This window comes from Cololabis saira, chromosome 4, assembly GCF_033807715.1.
Source record: "Cololabis saira isolate AMF1-May2022 chromosome 4, fColSai1.1, whole genome shotgun sequence".
Lineage (NCBI taxonomy): Eukaryota > Metazoa > Chordata > Actinopteri > Beloniformes > Belonidae > Cololabis > Cololabis saira.
Window position 1 is genome coordinate 44272704 of NC_084590.1, and position 19083 is coordinate 44291786.

At 44.2% G+C, this 19083-nt stretch overlaps 1 protein-coding gene across 3 annotated transcripts in view; it reads left to right on the forward strand.

The window, feature by feature from the left end:
* The window catches only part of ppp1r13l (protein phosphatase 1, regulatory subunit 13 like), a 41751-nt gene that overhangs the window by 8268 nt on the left and 14400 nt on the right, over positions 1-19083 (forward strand). For 2 of the 3 annotated variants that reach the window (XM_061719897.1, XM_061719898.1), the window contains exons 2-8: positions 7379-7453; positions 7554-7669; positions 10542-11055; positions 12652-12744; positions 12833-12921; positions 14137-14497; positions 17681-18111. In XM_061719897.1, coding sequence (XP_061575881.1) covers positions 7417-7453; positions 7554-7669; positions 10542-11055; positions 12652-12744; positions 12833-12921; positions 14137-14497; positions 17681-18111 — 1641 coding nt within the window. In that variant the 5' untranslated portion in view covers positions 7379-7416. The remainder of the gene's footprint in view (positions 1-7378; positions 7454-7553; positions 7670-10541; positions 11056-12651; positions 12745-12832; positions 12922-14136; positions 14498-17680; positions 18112-19083) is intronic. The other variant, XM_061719899.1, reaches the window with a different exon arrangement.

Here is a 19083-nt window from a genome sequence, read left to right on the forward strand (position 1 = left end):
TTTCCCACCGGACCAGCCCCCTTACTCGCACTGAGTGGCAAAAATGTCTGCAACTAGTGGAGAAGACGGGATAACAGCCGATTATCGGCTTAAATTAAAGTCAATTGGACTTGACAGTGACCCGTACAGTTACCCCAAGAACCAGTGGTCCATGGACATTAATATTTGGCCACAAATCCAGTTCCCTGATATTTATATGTACTTAATTTCTACGCCGGGGAAATACACGAAGCAAAGCTTGAAGGCTTACAAAAGTCTTGACGCTTGGTCCGACTTCAAGGCAGGATTTGTTGGCGAAATTAAAGTGATGAGGACACCGAACTCTATGATTTGACCGTTTAACGTTAGCTACCCAGAAATCCAACATTACCTGATACAAAATGGGAACTGCAAATCCACGTTTCGGTGCCTTGAATCCAGTTGTTTCTGTGAATTGCAGCAATCCATTTGTCTCTCTTAAGCTTATTTTTCGGCAGTCTGTAAAACGATAACTCCGATTTCTTGCTAAATCTATGAGTACAGTCGATCACACAACAGCTCTTTCCCATTTTAGATGTTTTCCAGTTGCTCAAACTGAAATTTTACGCTGCCACTCACTCTTTCTGCCACTCTCTACAGCCTGGTTGTTCAAAACGATAGGAGGGGGTACCGGACGGTTATGAGGCTGCCCGAGGCTAACAACCATGTCCTTAGTCTTCACAGCATTGGTTGCAAGACAGTAGGTGCTCATGAGGTGTTCACTGAGAGTCAAATCATCTGCATATTTTATTGGCTCGACACTAGTTGGTAACAAATGATCAAGAAAGTTCATGCAGAGAACAAACAGGAGAGGGGATAACTTTATTTAATTTTATTTGTTATTTACTGTTTAATTGTGTCTTGCCGCTTTTAATGTTGATGTAAAGCACTTTGAATTGCTTTGTGTTGAATTGTGCTTTACAAATAAACTTGCCTTGCTTAAAAAAGATGGTTTCCCCATTAGACTGTCTGCCTCCTATCCTCCAGTTAGCTGCTCACTGACTGCGTTTACATGCAGTCAATAACTCTTTTAAAACCCGAATATTGGCAATAGCCCGAATTTGCACAGCCATGTAAACACCAATAACCCCTTTTGAATAACCCAAATTTGCTCATATTCCGGTTTTTAAAAACCCGAATATGACCCCTACGTTACTCCTTTTAAAACCCGAATATTCGGTCATGTAAACGCCTAACGGAATATCCCGATCAAACGGAACATTAATTTGTTTTCTGCTCATGATCTGTTCACAAGGAATCCTGGTCTTTTGAGTCCAGGAAGTTCTTATAAACACGGAGAAACACAAGACCAGGAGGAGACTAATCACTTCATAAATGTAATGAAGGAAACATTTTGGCATTTGTAGACGGTAGAAAGTACCGGGATAGCGAGATTTAAAAGAAGGTGAGCGAAAAGTTGCGCGAAGCAGCATTTGTTTTGAATTTGGATACAGGAAGAAGAAGCGGAAATGACGGGATTTGCGTCATCACGTTCTCCGTGCGTCGCTGGTTTGATCCAGATATCCCGAATGATTAATTACCATGTAAACGGAATATTCAGAATGTTTCAGTAAATGGAATATTAGCAATAACCCGAATTTTTACTGCATGTAAACGTAGTCACGGTTAGCTGGATGTTCTTCGATACTCCAAGCATTTTCAGTGAGTGAAGGAGATGATCCTTCAATCGAAGCAAATCATAATCAGGTTGAGGCAGATTTCATGATGTTGGCAACTGTTGAATCGTCTCGCGGTTCATTGATGTTGTATCGTATGAAACTTGGGATTTATCCTCCTGGAGTCGGGTATCGGCCACGACTCGGCCGAGAGCTCGGCAGGTAGATTTAATGTGTGCTCAGCTTTACACAAAGAGCAGTAACTGAGCAGGACACAAAGAGCCGGTGCCCCGGCAACAACGACGCCCAACCAGTCAGGAGGGAGGATGTGAGGGAGGAAGTTGTGCAACTGAATGGAAGAGAGGATTTCAGCAGAAACTGGAGACTCACTCACAAGTGAATGGTCAGACACACCCTGGCGTTGTGCAGAAGCCCTGATTACCTCTCCTCCCACACCAGCTCTCCCAGCTCTTCCTCGAGGGTTTCCGTGTTTCCTCTCGTGGCTTCGGCTCGATCATTAAAATCCCAGAGCTGGAAAACCTTGTAATCTAGACATGGGAAAGGAACGGAGTTGGAGGTTGTTCGCTGATATTTTGGAGAAGGCGAAGGGCAGCGGCGAGCCAGGAATAGAGGCCGCTGCCGCCGCCATCGCCACGGCGACCGCAGGCTGTCAGTCCGCCTTAGACTTGCAGAAGATGAACGTCTCTGTGTTTGAACAGAGTTCCCCTTTTGTGTGCTCACTGCTTCATGCCGCATGCACAGGCCCTTTCTCCTGCAGGATACTTTCACACTGATTTTGTTTGGTAGGATGAATAACTGGAGGAGGCCTGAGACACAAAGTGAGGAAGTAAAAACACCAACAAGGGGAAGGAAGGGACCACTTGGGGGGAGTGGGGGGTGAACGGACTGTAGGACAACTGTGACCTCAAGATAATTTGCAAAGCCGCAACAAACGTCTTTACAGACGTGAGAAAATGTCCTCGTCCCCGAAGGCGGAGCGTTTTTCTTCCTCTAAAGTCCCGTTTTAGCAATGACAAGCTCTTTCCAGGGGGGGCTGCGTGGCGTGACCAGCGCTGGGGGGTGAACGGATCGTAGGACGACTGTGGGAGGGTTCAAGGTTGACCTTTGTGCATCAGTGAGTGTTTTTGTGTGAGCTGTTTTCAGCAGAGATAAGAGCGGCGGCGGCGTTGGAGGAGGACGTGTCAGGGGGAGGATTGTGGGAGGAGTCGGGGGGGGAATGTGAGTCTGCAAACAGCCGGCTGGGACCTGATGAACTGCTGTCATGTCCGGAGCGGCCCCTCGTTCTTATTTTATTTATTTATCGAAACTGTAAACATTACGTATTGGCTGCTGTGCCACATTGCATTGAAATGTAAATTCCGACGCAAACCTGGAATGACAAATAAAGTCAGTCTAAGTCTTGACCGCCCCCAGAGGGCTGTTGGCCCCCCGGGTAACACTTGTTTCCTCTTATCTGAGCTCCTGCTTGCGTCTCATCCAGGTCACGGAGGGGCCTGTCGGTCGAGGTTCGTCCAGGTTGCATAACTTTTTTTGTTTTCTTTCTTTTAAACTAAATCCCGGACAAACTCGTAGCTGTCAGCCCCGATAAAAGACCACAAGTTTGTTGGGAGGAGGAGGAACAACTAAAGGCTGAGTTTTCCTTTACAAAATAAGATTCAAGATTCAAGAAAACTTTATTAATCCCTTGATGGGCAATTTGATTCGGCAGCTCGCGCCCAAACACACACATAACAAACGCATAACACATTCAATAGAAACACAGAGAAAAGTTGGCAGCTGTGTGCAAAAATCTGCAATTTGTTGCATTAAAAAGTGCTGATACCAATAAATTAATTAAAAAACAGTCTATACAAACACTGGAAGATATCATTCCTAAAAGGTACACAGTACCTAAATGCATATACCAAACAAATTCATAAGGATAAATTTAAATTTAAAAGCCGCACAGCAGAGGGGATAAAAGACTTGGAAAAGCGATTACCCTTACAAACAGGTTGGGCATAACGACGTCCTGATAAGGCCTGTTATAGTGAAATGTAACAAATAAGCAGTTATTTGTCATGTTTTTTTTCATCAGCTTCATTTCATTTGTTACTTTACATCATTTTTTGCGGATACATCCTTAATGACGGTAGGTCTTACAAATTTCTTTTGTGCACGCATGCCAACTCCCGCCAACCCCCCCCCCCCCCCCCCCAAAAAAAGCACAAAAACATACACAATAAATAAATAAATAAACTGGAAAAAAAAAAGTGAGTGAGTAACAATATGGAAAATAACATCAGTAAGTAACAGTAGGGGCATCAAAACTCAAATACCTACATATACATAAAGTAAATGACAGCAATAAAACAGCAATCAGCGTAAATCTGCTTTTTAATCTCACAAAACGTCCGCGAATGATTTAATCTGATGTTTCATCCCTTATTAATCGTAAACCTGACCTTTATTACTAAATAAGGCTACGTTCACACTGCAGTCCTTAATGCTCAATTCCGATTTTTTCCCATATCCGATTTTTTTGTGTGGCTGTTCACATTATCTTTTAAAATGTGTCCTATATCCGACTCGAGTGTGAACGCATCGCGGCCCTGAACTGACCCGCATGCGCAGAGGCGTGGGATGATGACAGTGATGGATTTGCATCCAACAGGTGCCTATGAACTGCCAATTATCCATCAAGCTCCACAATTATCATGTTAACATTAAATCAGATAGATTTGTCAAGGACGTTTCTCTTGCATCTCTATCATTATGCGGACATGAATTCTCAGAGTTTTGCGGGAGCAGATGTAAACACTGCGGGCGCGGGCGGGAGCGGAACACACACGTTGCGGGCGGTAATGGTCAGAAATGCAGCGGGAGCGGGATGAAGAAAACAGTCCCGCTATAGCAGGATGAAGAAAACAGTCCCGCTATAGCAGGGCTCTAGCTCCGCTCCCCGGAGTGTCAGCTCTGCTCTCCGGCGTTCAGCTGGGTTTATCACCTAACACACGGTCCAGCTCGTTGTAAAACGGGCAGGTTATGAGACCACGACCGCTTCGCTGATTTGAATCCTTAGCTTCTTTATTTAGTAATATGCTTAAATTCAGCGGGTTGTCTCGTCTGATCTGAGGTCGTATAAAGAGGTGAGCGCAGGGGAGGGAGGAGGAGAGGCGGAGGAGACCCGGAGGGACCCCCGCCGTGTCCCGTGTCTCCCCCGCGGCTCGGGGCTCTGCGTGTGACGTCAAAGTCGCATTAATTCCGACCTGGCTGTTCACACTGAGGTCGCATTGCAAAACATCAGACCTGTATCCGATTTAGAACCACATATGGAAGCGACCTGAATCTGATTTGAAAAGATCAGATTCCATGTGACTTGTGCTGTTCACACTGTCATAAACAAATCGGATCTGAGTCACATATGAGCAAAAAATCGGATTTGGGTCACTTGGGAACTGCAGTGTGAACGTAGCCTATGTCCCGTTTACGGCGCCGGGTGGATGTGTGCAGGAGACCAGCGTCTTCCATGTCAACGCCCCCGTCGCTGCAGATCCCTCTGGGTTCATGTCGGCAGGCCTTTATATTTCTTTATGTGTTTATGGGTTTTTTATATCAACTTCTGTCTTTAACCTTCATGACTGAGCTTTTCCTGGTGGGGTTGAAACAATAGTCTCCGGAGGATAATAAAAGCACCTCCACCGAGACTGTGCGGCAGATTTGTCACGTCTTTCATATCAACCTTCAGGTCACAAATGTTGGTCACATCTTGGTGGTTTTGGTGAAAAATGCATATTCAAGGATAAAATGTGGCGTTTAAGGCGGCATAAGTAAGTTTAAAGAGCTTGGTTATTACCTTGCGTTAGTTCTGCCATAATGGAAACGTAAAAGTCACAAAATAGAGATCTTCATCCTAATGTTGCTCCTCAAAGACAAAGTGGATACAGTTTATTTAGCAAATAATGAATTAAACTGATTAGAATAACACTTTAATGATTCCAAATATAAATAACTTTGCTGCTGAATAAATTAAACTAAATGGTCAAAAAGCTCTCATCTTAACTCAAATCTGACTTTTTGTGTCCATAAACACCTTTCTGGAATTTGCATATTTGCAGGTGAATGTGGGCGGAGCCTGCAAGGCTCTCGCGTGGGTTTGAGGTGTGAAGCTTTTATCTGAGGTCACGAGGGCCTTTTCAGACACGTAGGAACCAGAATCCAGCGGAGGGTGTTTTCCATCCCCACGACGGTCTGTGTGCTGCTTCTGGGTCCGAACATCTGGATCTGAGTCTGACGGACCAGTCATGGATGAGCTCACCCTGCAACACCTGCAACACCTGACGGCTACATGAGTCAGAACGTTACACCAAGCCAGACGACCTGGTTCCTAGTTCCTGGTTCTGGGTTTTCACCGTTCAGATAACTTGGATGTTTACACTTGTTTAGACACGATGAGTGTTCCAGTGTCGCAACGCGCCTGAAGGCGAATATAAGAATATTATTATGATAATCACCTCTAACATCTGTTCACAGTGCACAGAGAACACCCCTGATAATTATGTGCATGGTTTTGTACACCGGTACGGAAGTTCTGGACGGAGATTTGTGAGGATTTATCCACATGGATCAACTACAGAATTCCAGTGTGCCCCACGATATGTATATTAGGTCACCTGGGAGACATTCAAATGGAACCTAACTGGACACACCGGGTTCTCACTGCCTTATGTATCGCAAAGAAAACCATTCTTTGGTTCGGGCGGGGGGCTGTGGCTAGGGTGTCTCCGGTTTTCCTGGGGGGGGGCTGGGCTGTGGGCGTGGGGGTCCCGCTCGGAGGGCCCGGCCCTGCCTGGGTGGGGGGTGGCTGTCTGCACTGGGGGGGCATTCCTGCCTTGGTCTTCCGTCGCTGGGCGGGGGCCGCGTGCCCCTGCGTCTGTGGGGACTCCGTGACCTTTGGGGTGTCCGCCGGGGTGGCCCCGGGGGGGGCGGGCCTCCCCTGGCCGGGGGGTGCACGGGCGGGCGCGGCGGCGGGGTGGAGTCATTCTCAGGCGTCTGTCTTATGTTTTCAGTATGAATGGGGGGATGTTGGACCGTTGGGATGTTGGGCCGGGGGTGCCCGTGGAGGTACGGAGGGGCCCTGGCCTGGCTCGGAGGGCCGGCCCCCGTCTACTGGATGGACATATATACACACACACACACGCACACACACACATATACATATATTCATACATGCACACATACACACACATAGCCACACATACAGCCATGCAGGCATATACATACACGCGCACACACACATAGACATACACACTGGCTTGTTCACCTGCATGCTTGCTCTGTAGTTTTTGGGGTTAGTTAGTCGCGTTAGCTTAAACGTGAGGCCTCTGTGTGTTCTTGCTTCCTGGATTGGCAGTGGATGTCACCCCCCCCCCAAAAAAAACAACTCACTGGGTTTGTATGTGTGTGTGTGTGTGTGTATATATGTATATATATATATATATATATATATATATATATATATATATATATATATATATATATATATACTGTGTGTATATATATTAAATATAGTAATAATGCACATATATGCCTTAGATTTGTACCGGCATGGTATCAACCAATGTGTGCAGACAAGGTTTAAAAAAAAAAAAAAAAATATATATATATTATTATAAGTGTCAATCTCTCGTGAAGTATAGAAAGTTGTTGGTTCCACTAACGGCTGCCTCTGCTCTTCTTCCCAGGAGTGAGCCGCCGCTACCGCCGCCGCCGCCTCGCAGCCATGAGCGCCCACTCCAGCTTCGGGAGCAGCATGCTCTGTACGGTTCCCACAAGCCCTTTTTATGTTTCTCTCTCATTGTTGTTGTTGGCTGGGCTCACCTGGGACTGACTTCCTGCTTGTTTGTGGTTTCTGTTCAGTCCAGTCCATAAACGACGACCTGAACGCCTCGCTGGCCACGGCGGACGAACTGTCCAAGGAGTTCAACTCCCTGCTGATGGAGGCCAGCTCCAGCAACGACGCGCCTGCGTCTCAGGTACGTGGACTTCACCGTCTCTTTAAAACAAACAAACAAACATATGGAGTTGAGATTGGAACCAAGAGGAAGGTCCATTTCCTCCCTAAATGTCGGGGACGCTCCATCCACCATGGCCTGTATTTGAACTGTTTTAACCGGCAGAGATTTGCAGAATGATGTCTGGTTGTTTTCTTTTTTCTTTTTTTTTATCCGCATTGTTTAAAGTCTTAACAAGGAAGAAATGTGGCCGAGGAATTATATTTGCTTTTACAGGGAATAATAACAGAATAAACCCCCGCTTTTGCTTCCTTAACTGTCCCAACCAACAATGAAAGACTCACAAACACTTCATAAACCTGTAAGTATAGATTTCTTGGTTTAGGAGGTTTTCTGAGGACATAAAGTCACACTGGTGTTGCTAAATTTACAGTCGGGGCTTTAAAAACTTTGTAGATGAGATACACACACACACACACACAGATATAGATATATATATATTTATATATATATATATATATATATATATATATATATATATATATATATATATATATATATATATATATACATACACACTTACACACACGCATATATATGTAATGCAATTTTAAAAAAACAAAAATGTCATACATTCTGGATTCATTACAAATCAACTGAAATATTACAAGCCTTTTATTATTTTAACATTGCTGATTATGGCTTACAGTTTAACATTAAGATTTCCAGAATATTCTAATTTTTTGAGATAGGATATTTGAGTTTTCTTAAGCTGTAAGCCATGATCAGCAATATTAAAATAATAAAAGGCTTGCAATATTTCAGTTGATTTGAAATGAATCCAGAATGTATGACATTTTTGTATTACAGAAAATAAAGGACTTTATCACAATATTCTAATTTTCTGAGACAGTTCTGTATATATTCAGTCTTCCTGCAAGCCAGTCTCCCGTGACTGGACGTTGCTTGTGGATTAGAGTCCGACGGTTGTCTGGAGGTTCTGTTCGTGTCCACGTCTTCATTAAACGGGCCAAGTACTGGTTGGTTTGACCCGGTCGGTACACGTTTCCATCAACGCCAGCTTTACTTCATGCATTCAGCTTCATGCCACGGTGGTTTCTGGAGGTTCAAGCTGGTACCGGCCCGCCGTACGGCCGTACGGTCACACCAGCTACCGACGGACGCCGGTTCTTCAGGCGGTCCCGTCTGAGGGTCCGATAATGATCACTAGTAATGAGTTGAGGCGTGTACCAGGATTTAATGATGTTAACAACTAAATGCAAATCTTTTCATCCCGGAGCAAGTTTCCAAACGTGTGTTTGATTAAAGCAGCACTATGTAACTTTTCCACCTTAATCTAATATTTCCAGAGTCATTGTGATGGTACATCAACTTCCAACAGGTTTAATGAACCTCTGTCATGGTCTGAGGGGTCTGTATCGCCTTCACTGGCACTATGTAACTTTGAGGTGCATGGAGGCAGGCGTAAAAAAGAAAGCGGGAGAGTAACAAGCTAAATGCCCGGACAAAAAAAAAAAAAAAATGCCCGGAAAAGAATAAACATTGGCCCGACGTTCAGTCGCTGGCGTGAGCTGAAAGACGAGGAGGGATGTCCGACAAGAGAGACAGAATTGTTATGATACAAATGTAAATGTAGAGTTCTATGTTCAATAAGAATCAAAATTAGAATGTTTTCACATACAGGGGATTCGTATTGGGTTCTAGTATTTTTCCTGAGAACTGTAAAATTGTGCAGGGCTGATCTGCAAAATATAAGGAATGGGCGTTCAGTTATTCACAGGTTATAAAGTATTTTTTTATTTTGTCAGTAAGTGTGTTGGATTACTAATTTATGACGAAGTCCCTCTAAAAAACGTGACAGGAAAAAGGTGCAGTAGAACAGAGCTTGTAATTTGGGGCGCATTATCTGGCTGAAACAGGACAGGGGGGGCGGGGGTGACTTCACTAATAAAACCAAGTTGAACTTAGTGATTTTCAACATCGTCATATTATATTGTTTAGCCAAAAATACATACATTACCTCTTCGCTGCAAACGACCGCTGAAAACAGAAAAGTAGTTTTCAAAGTCTGTCCTGTCTTATTTCATTCACTATCAAAACAAATGCAGCGACGGGGACAGGAGTTTTCCGGCAGTACGCGCTGGTGCTCATGGGAAATGTAGTGTTCTTTCTGGTAAAGCATTACCGCTTTTGTTCAAAGGAGCCGCCAAACTCAACAAAAGCTGAAAGTTACATTGTGCAGCTTTAATTTATCATTAATTCTTCTCAACCTGATTTCTAACCAACTAAAATCAGTAAACAACTTGTTGTTTTACCATCTAGAACAGGGGTCGGCAACCCACGGCTCTAGAGCCGTATGCTCTTTAGCGCCGCCCTAGTGGCTCCCTGGAGCTTTTTCAAAAATGTTTGACCTTTTTTTTTCCTTCTTTTTTTTTTTCTTTATTTTGTCTTTTTCCTCTTTTTCTCTTTTTTCTTTTTTTTCTTCTTTTTTCCTTTTTTCTCCTTTTCCTTTTTTCTCTCTTTTTCTTCCTTTTTCATTTCCTTTTTAATCTTGACATTTCCACTTTTTTCTCGACATTTCCACTTTTTTCTCGACATTTTCACTATTTCCTCGACATTTTCACTATTTCCTCGACATTTTGACTTTTTTCTCGACATTTAGATTTTTTTTCTCGACATTTCGCCATTTGCCTTCATTCTAAGGCTTATACAAGACTTTTCATTTTTTGCGGCTCCAGACATATATGTGTTTTTTATGTTTTTGGTCCAATATGGCTCTTTCAACATTTTGGGTTGCCGACCCCTGATCTAGAAAATAAAGTTAAACGTTAGACTGATATCCACACACGAGTGTAACGGTGAATCTCTTCAGTCCGCAGCTCCGTGGGACCCGCCTCTGTCCTCCGGCCCGTCCAGCCTCTCCAGCGTCTCCAGCGCCTCTGGTGTCTCCGGTCCCACCAGGCTGTCCGGAGGCTCCGCCTCCACCAGTTTCCGTCCCGTGGACTCTGCCGCCCCCCTGAGGAACCCGTCCCCCCCCGTCATCACCACCAGCCCGCGCTCCTCCCCCGGCCTCCACAGGAAGGGGATCCGCGGGCCGGACCTGTACCCGTACGGGCCCCGGCCCAGCTCGCCCTCCTTCTACGACCGGAGCCCGCCGGGCCAGAGCCCCGTCTCCGTGGCGGGCTCCCTGGACCTGCCGGCCCGCTCCCCGTCGCTCCAGACCTCCCCCAACCTGCTGCACCCCTACGACCAGGGCCAGGTGGGCCGCCGGTCCCCCCGGTCCCCCCGGATGGACCGGAGCCCGTCTCCGCTGGCGCTCCGGAGCCCGTCTCCGATGTCCTTCCACCAGTCCGGGACACTGCCCCGGAGCTTCCCCAGACTCACAGGTAAGCGCCCCCCGCCCGGCGTTACCACGGTGACGGTGGGCGTGGACCTCATTGACATATATACGTAGACGCTCCATCGAGCGCTGAGCCGTACCAGAGACGTTCAATAAACGAGACAGCCCACTACGGTTGTGTTTCCTGTATCTGTGTCACGTGGGTTTCCCCACCGCCCCTTTAGGAGACTAACAGCAGGTCCTGAGTCTATTGATTCCTATGGGAAAAGTGAACGTGAGCACAGATTATTACCAATTCCTTCGCCCCATAGTAACCTAAGTAAATATGGGACCCATTTTTCAAAAGCCACAAACCTTCTGAACATTCTGACACCAACATGGCAATTTTCAGACCGACAGATTAGGAGAAAATGAACTTTGTTAGAGACCTGTCTCTGTCTGAGCAACACACTCTCGCGAGATTTGGCTCTCATCGTTTTCCCATCGGATAAAATGAAGTTTAAAACTAAAATAAAACTAGCTTCTTTGCTTAATAATACTGTTATTTTTATTATTTAAGTCTTTTTGGAAGAAAGTTGTACTGTATCTAGTGTTTTATGTTCCAAAACGATGTGGGGAGAGGGGCGACCATGCCCCCTTAGGAGACAGGAAGTGAGGTCAGAGGGGCGACCACGCCCACTTAGGAGACAGGAAGTGTATACCATTTCATACCATTGGCAGTAACGGTAATGCGTTATCTTCTGTATAGAGTATCTTTGGCCGTGTGTCAACGTCGCCATATTGGATGTCCAAGACTGCGCTGTAAACTAATACAAGTAAATGGACTTATTTTCATAAAGTGTCTTTCTACAAAGAAATTTATGTTTTACGCACTAATATACTTGGGAAACAGTTAGGCACCAAATATAATATATTAAATTTGCTCAGGCGGCAAAAATAAGAACTTTATTGATCCCACATAAGAGTAATTCATTTTATATAGAGAATAAGAGCTATAGAGAACAAGGTAGTGCCGAAAAACAATATATATCCCCCCTCACAAATATAAGAAAAATAGAGAAACATATTTTTTTCATCAACAAAGCATATTTTACATAAACATATTTAAAATTTTTCAAGTAACAAAATAACATATTTGAAACATTTTTCAGATTTTTTTCAGTTATTTTACTGTCTGAAAAATGGTTCAAATGTTATTTTATTGTCTGTTATTTGAAAATTTTTAAATTTGTTTTGTTGATGAGAAATATGTTTCTATTTTTCTTATTTTTGTGAGGGGGGGATATATATTGTTTTTCGGCACTACCTTGTTCTCTATAGCTGATATAACATGAATTACTCCTATGTGGGATCAATAAAGTTCTTATTTTTGCCATCTGAGCAAATTTAATATATTATATTTGGTGCCTAACTGTTTCCAAAGTATATTAGTGCGTGTGTGACTGAATAAATGAGACGTAAAACGTATAAAGGCGCTTTATGAAAATAAGTCCATTGACTTGTATTAGTTTACAGCGCAGTCTTGCCACATCCAATATGGCGGCGTCGTTGACGTATCGCAGCAGCGGGCAAAACCACTCGATGGAGCGTCTACGTATATATGTCTATGGTGGACCTGACCTGACCCCTCTCCCTTTCTCAGACGACGGAGCGCAGCGCCAGAAGAGCCCCGGGAAGTGGAACGAGACGGACCTGGACGTGTCCTACGACAGGAAGCCGCACCACTCCTACGACAGTCGGTTGATCTCTGGCTCTTTGAGACGTGAAGCTGCAGAATCGGGTCGGTTGGTTCTGTTCGTTAACGTGACGCCTCTCTGCCGCAGAGACGGAGTGGATCCGGACGGTGGTTCCCAACAGCAGCTGGAGGGAGTCCAACCTGGACGGGCCTCCGCCGCCGCCGGGCCCCAAGAAGGTGATCCTGCGTTTGATCTTTAGTTCGTTGGTTTCTGGCTTCGGTTGATTCACGAGTTGGAGCGGGTCCAAGTCCGCTGGCGCTGAACCAAAGATGAAATCAAACGTATCTTTCCTGGGAATCTCAAAGTCATAAACCACAGCTTTCCATTTCTAATCAAGCGTCTCATTGTCTCGTATGACTTTGTAGTTAAATAATAAGCAATGATGCAACAAAGATGTTTTTATTATCTATCTATGGGGAAATCGGGGAAGTCAGATGGGTTTTCTGAAGTTTGAGGCCAGAATCTGTCCAGAATCTGTACAAGATTTGTCCAGAATCTGTCCAGAATCCTTCCAAAATCTGTCAAGAATCTGTCAAGAATCTGTCCAGAATCCGTCCAGAATCTTTCCAAAATCTTTCCAAAATCTGTCCAGTATCTGTCCAAAATCTGTCCAGAATCCGTCCAAAAATCTGTCCAGAATCTTTCCTGGAAATCTCAAAGTCATAAATCACAGCTTTCCATTTCCAATCAAGCGTCTCATTGTCCCTGAGCTCCAGAGAGTCTTGTACGACTTTGCAGTGAAATAAAAAGATGCACGATGCCACATAGATGTTTTTATCATCTATTTATGGGGAAATCAGGGAAGTCAGGTGGCTTTTTTGAAGTTTGAGGCCAGAATCTGTCGAGAATCTGTCCAAAATCCATCTAGAATCGGTCCAAAATCTGTCCAGAATCTACTGCTACTACTGTCATTTAGCAGACGCTTTTATCCAAAGCAACTTACATCTGAGAGAACAACACAAGCACAAAATCACATAGGAGGGTCCAGCTGGATCAGTGCGGGTCAGATATGCAGATATATGTCAGAAAGACAGGCTGATATTCGCATTGAGACGGCTGTGTCGCCAGGTGGGAAGGAAAGGAAGAGCTGGGTGTCATCAGCATAGTAGCGGTAGGAGAAGCCATGAGAGCTGATGATTTCACCTAGTGAAGAGGTGTATAGTGTAAAGAGAAGAGGGCCGAGCACCGATCCCTGTGGCACCCCTGTTGCCAGCTCATGCGATCTGGACACTCGTCCTTGCCACGATCCTTGACAATCTGTCCAGAATCGGTCCGGAATCTGTCCAGAACGGCTCTCAACTGCAGCCGTGTGTTTGATGCTCTAATAAATAATGACGGCTTGTTTCAGTGTCAGACTAACATGAATCCTTGTTTGTTTTAATCGTCCCCAGCAGACCCCCCCCCACCACAGCTCATCCGCCTCTCTGCCCCGAAACGCCCGTATCTCCGTCCCCCCCGACCTGATGGGGCCGCCCCACTCCCCCTACTACTCCCAGCCCATCGTCTCCCGCATCTCCATGCCTCCGGCCTCCGCCCAGCCCCACCAGCGTAAGCCCATCCCTCTCTCTGTCATCATGCGCCTCCAGAACCCCCACTGGGGGGCCATGGCGACCCGCCACCCCCGGGTCCTGGGGGGGGACAGAGACGTACCTCCCTACCAGCCACCCATGCCGAGGGAGTTCTTCCACCAGCCGGCGTTCCCGCCGCAGCAGCCGCCCCCCGAGCTGAGGCAGCCGGCCGTCTACAGCGACGGTGAGTCCCGTTACCCCCCGATGACCTTTGACCCTGAAGCGTTTAAGCCAGGGGTGTCAAATGTGCGGCCCGAGAGAGATTTTCATGCGGCCCGCAAGAAGTTTCCAACGCAAAAAAACGAAAAGTTAATTTACTAAAAAGGAAGGCATAAATAATTGCCACGAATCGCAGCATATCCGATAATATGTTTCTTCTGCAAATCCATCGTTATTCCACAAAGAGAGCAGTTTTCAACATTTTTTTAGTTTTCTAGAATGCATTTGCCGATTTTATTTCTTTGTAGACGGTCGTTTATTTTTATCAACTGACTACTATTATATATTTTCGCAGGAAAAATATCACTGCTAAAAAAGATGATAGAAGATATTTATTCAGAGAATTTCAGTTTTGAATACGAGGATAGTGACAAAGTAAAACAGTTAAAAAAGAAGTGCTGACTTTTTCGGCACACTGGCGTAAATATCCGCGCCAATTTTTAAATATAAATACACTTAATTTTACTGGAAAAATCTCTAAATCACAAAGAAACACTCTCTGATGTAATAAGAAAGATTTTGGTTTTAATTAAATTTCCTATAAAAAAGCGAAATATAAAAAAAACATACTTGTTTCTGTTTATCTTTGTAAAATGATAGTAAAAGTATCTTACAAAATTTGAAAAAAAAACGAGAAATTTCAAGAAAAGGTCCTGAAGAAATATATTTTACATAATTAGAGTGTAAACAAAGTGCATATTTCCTTTAAAATTAACTAAACTGATATTGGATTAGATAACAATAGTAAAAAAAAAAGAATTAGAAAAAAAAATGTTCGCACCGTTTTTGTTATTTTGAGCGTGCGGCCCGCAAGAAAAGAAATTGGTCAAATTCGGCCCGCCAAGCAAAATGAGTTTGACACCCCTGGTTTAAACATTACATTTAGAAAGAATAATAAAAGCCAGTTTGATGAAGAAATATCATGATAATTGTTAAGTTAGGTGGGTTTTTTTTTTTCTTTGAATCAAAAAAGAATACGACTATCTGTGTTTGACGACAGCTATTTTGTTATTTTATAACTTTTTTTGTGGTTTTGGTTTTGTTTTTTTTTTGTTTTTTTTTAATGACGTTTATTGGAAAGTGTTTTTTTTTTTTTCATTGCGTTTTTTTTTTTTTTTTAATTATTACATTAATTGAAATTTGATTTCTTAGGAACAAGGGACAGATAAAATAAGCTTACGGTGCGTCCGAAATGCCATACTAAACAGTATATACTCAAAAAGTATACTTAAGTTCGGCACACTTTTGAGTAAATATCAGTAGTATGCATTAATTCGGACGTACTACCTGCCGTTGGGAGGGGGAGTTGTTACCATGGTAACAACTCCTCTCACAGCAGCAGTAGCAGCACACCACTCAGCTCTTTCCCCTTTATCCTGGCCCAAACAAGATGACCTTTCTCCTGCACTGTGTGGTTTTATTCTTACCTCTTCAACTTCTAATGAGAAGCAGAAGAAGAAGGCTTAACAGACGTCGGGACTCCGACTCCAACCCACTGACTGCGTTTACATGCATCAATAACCCTTTTAAAACCCGAATATTAGCAATAACCCGAATTTGCACGGCCATGTAAACACCAATAACCCCTTTGAATAACCCAAATTTGCTCATATTCTGGTTTTTAAAAACCTGAATATGACCCCTGGGTTACTCCTTTTTAAAATCCGAATATTCGTTCATGTAAACGCCAAACGGAATATCCCCATCAAACGGAACATGAATTTGTTTTCTGCACATGCTCTGTTCTCAAGGAATCCTGGTCTTTTGAGTCCAGGAAGTTCTTATAAACACGGAGAAACGCAAGACCAGGAGGAGACTAATCACTTCATAAATGTAATGAAGGATATGAACATTTTGGCATTTGTAGACGGTAGAAAGTACCGGGATAGCAAGATTTAAAAGAAGGTGAGCGAAAAGTTGCGCGAAGCAGCATTTGTTTTGAATTTGGATACAAGAAGAAGAAGCGGAAATGACGGGAATTGCGTCATGATGTTCTCCGCGCGTCGCTGGTTTGATCCAGATATCCCAAATGATTAATCACCATGTATACAGGGATAACCCTGTTTGCTCACGCATGTAAACGGAATATTCCCAATGTTTCAGTAACCGTAATATTAGCAATAACCCGAATTTTGGCTGCATGTAAACGTACATACTGATTGTATCAGCGCAGCACTTAGCAACCAAACACCGCTGCATTGCATTGTGGGAAGTTTCTGCTTAGCTAGTGTCCATCAATCCACACTAATACATTTCTCCAGAATGAGTATGGATAGTACATACTATTGAGTACGTACTACTGTTTCGGACGCACTAAAAAATCTCACATACTGTTTTTGCTACTCATTAGGGTGGAAGTATGGAATTTCGGACGCAGCTTTAGTCTTCTTTCTGTTCCCTTTCATTCAAGGAAAGAGATTTGTTGTAATTATATTGAACTGTTTTGTTTTTCTTTTAATGAATGAAATAAAGAATACTGTATTTTCCGCACTATAAGGCGCACGTAAAAGCCTTAAATTTTTTCAAAAGTTGACCATGTGCCTTATAATCCGGTGCACCCTATATACAGATCAATATTGAGCCGCAACAGGTCTCGCGACTACGGTAAGCAGCCACCAGGCCCGGACTGGCCATAGGGAGAACCGGGAGTATTTTTTATTATTTTTCTTTTCTTACATTTCTCCATACTTGGCCTTGCTGGGGTTGAAAGTCGTGACGAATGGATGGCGTTTTGGCGGGTATACCGGCTTTCGCGAGTATGACGTTTATTTTGAGCGACGAAAAACAATAAAATATATTTATTCTAATATGTCAAGATCACAATAATCTTCCAATTTAGAACTAAAATATTAAAGAACTAACACAAATAAAATACACTTCAATTAAATACTTCGGTTTTTTTTTTTGTAATTTATTTTCCCAAGCCACTTGGATAAGGATGAAAGAACCGCATGCGGCTCCGGAGCCGCGGGTTGCCAACCCTTGGTCTAATGGATGCAGAACATAACCCCGACCTCTACTGTAGCGCCTTATATATGGAAAAAGTTTTAAAATACGTCATTCATTGAAGGTGCGCCTTATAATGTGGTGCGCCTTATAGTGCAGAAAATATGGTAATAAGAAGATGTGCCTTGTTTTGTGTCTGCAGCCCTGAACCCGGCGGACATCGATGCAGAACTGGAGCGCCTGGAGAGCGTGCAGCCCCTGCCGGCGGCGCCGGGGGGAGGCGGCGCCCTGCCGGCGGTGCCCCGCCCCCTCAGCCCCACCCGCCTGCAGCCCGTCGTGGCGCCCGAGTCCCAGAGCCCCCACATCCCGGACCTGGAGGAGCTGCTGCGGATCCGGGCGGAGATCCCCCGCCCCCTGAAGAGGCGGGGCTCCGTGGACCAGGGGCGGCCCCTGAAGAAGGCCTCGCTCTACCAGCCCAACCAGTACAAGACACTCATCGACAAGCTGTTCCGCCGCAAGGAGCGCGCCGCCCGCGGCGAGCACGGCGGCGGGGAGAGCAGCAGCTCCTCCGAGGGGGAGGACGCCGCCATGCCCCCCCCACAGATGTCCACGGTGAACCAGCAGGACGCCAAGGTAAGAACCGCTGATGAACCACTCAGAGGTGAAGCGGAACCAGAGCCGGTGTCGGTGCTTTTTTTTCCCACCTGCTTTTTTTTCCCGGCTCCCCGTACGTGATGACGTTCCGTCTTGTGAAAACTGATGATTAATAAATGTAATAAAGCAAATCGATAATTTAAAATGTCTATTAAGATCAAAATATTTAACTGCTTACTGCTATGCAGCAAGCAAAAGATTGTTTACCCTATACTGTATATAGTAGGCTATTATTGTTCTCAGCTCACTGATGAATCTCCAATTGTCTAATGAAAATAGTCCCTAATAAATATTTTAACTCTTATATTTTTTTTAGCCTATGTCAGTAAGATCACTGATAATTCTGATAATTCCTTGTATATGTTTCTTCTCCCTTTTACCTCCACTATGATCTGCTGCTTCTGACTAAAACACCATCGCGGGGAAAAAATGCACACTTCCGGGGAAAATATTGCAGCCCGATACAATCTGGTACCCACACCGGCCCAAGGCATAAGCGAACTAAGCGGCTGCTTAGGGCCCCGTGACCACTAGGGGGCTCCCAAGAGTTAAAAAATATATATATACCGTATTTTCTGGACTATAAGCCGCTACTTTTTTCATAGGTTTTCAACCATGCAGCTTATACAAAGGTGCGGCTATTCTGTGGATTTTTCTTCCACCGCTCGGGGCGCTCTAACCGGAATTAGAATCAAAACTAAGACAAAATAAATGCAAAGAGGAATACGTTACTTCTTCTTTAGCAGATAGAAGTAGGTGGAAGCAGATTCAAACAGATAAATAGATAAATAAATACCGGTTATTTTCTCTTGGTTCTGTCCCGTTTTAATCAGCAAAGTTGCTGCCGTGTTAAAAGACACTGTTAGGAAAGATCTATTTAGGTACAAACATGTACATCATTTACAGTTCAAAATCCGTCTGTACATGTACTTTTTTTTGTGTGAGTGATAC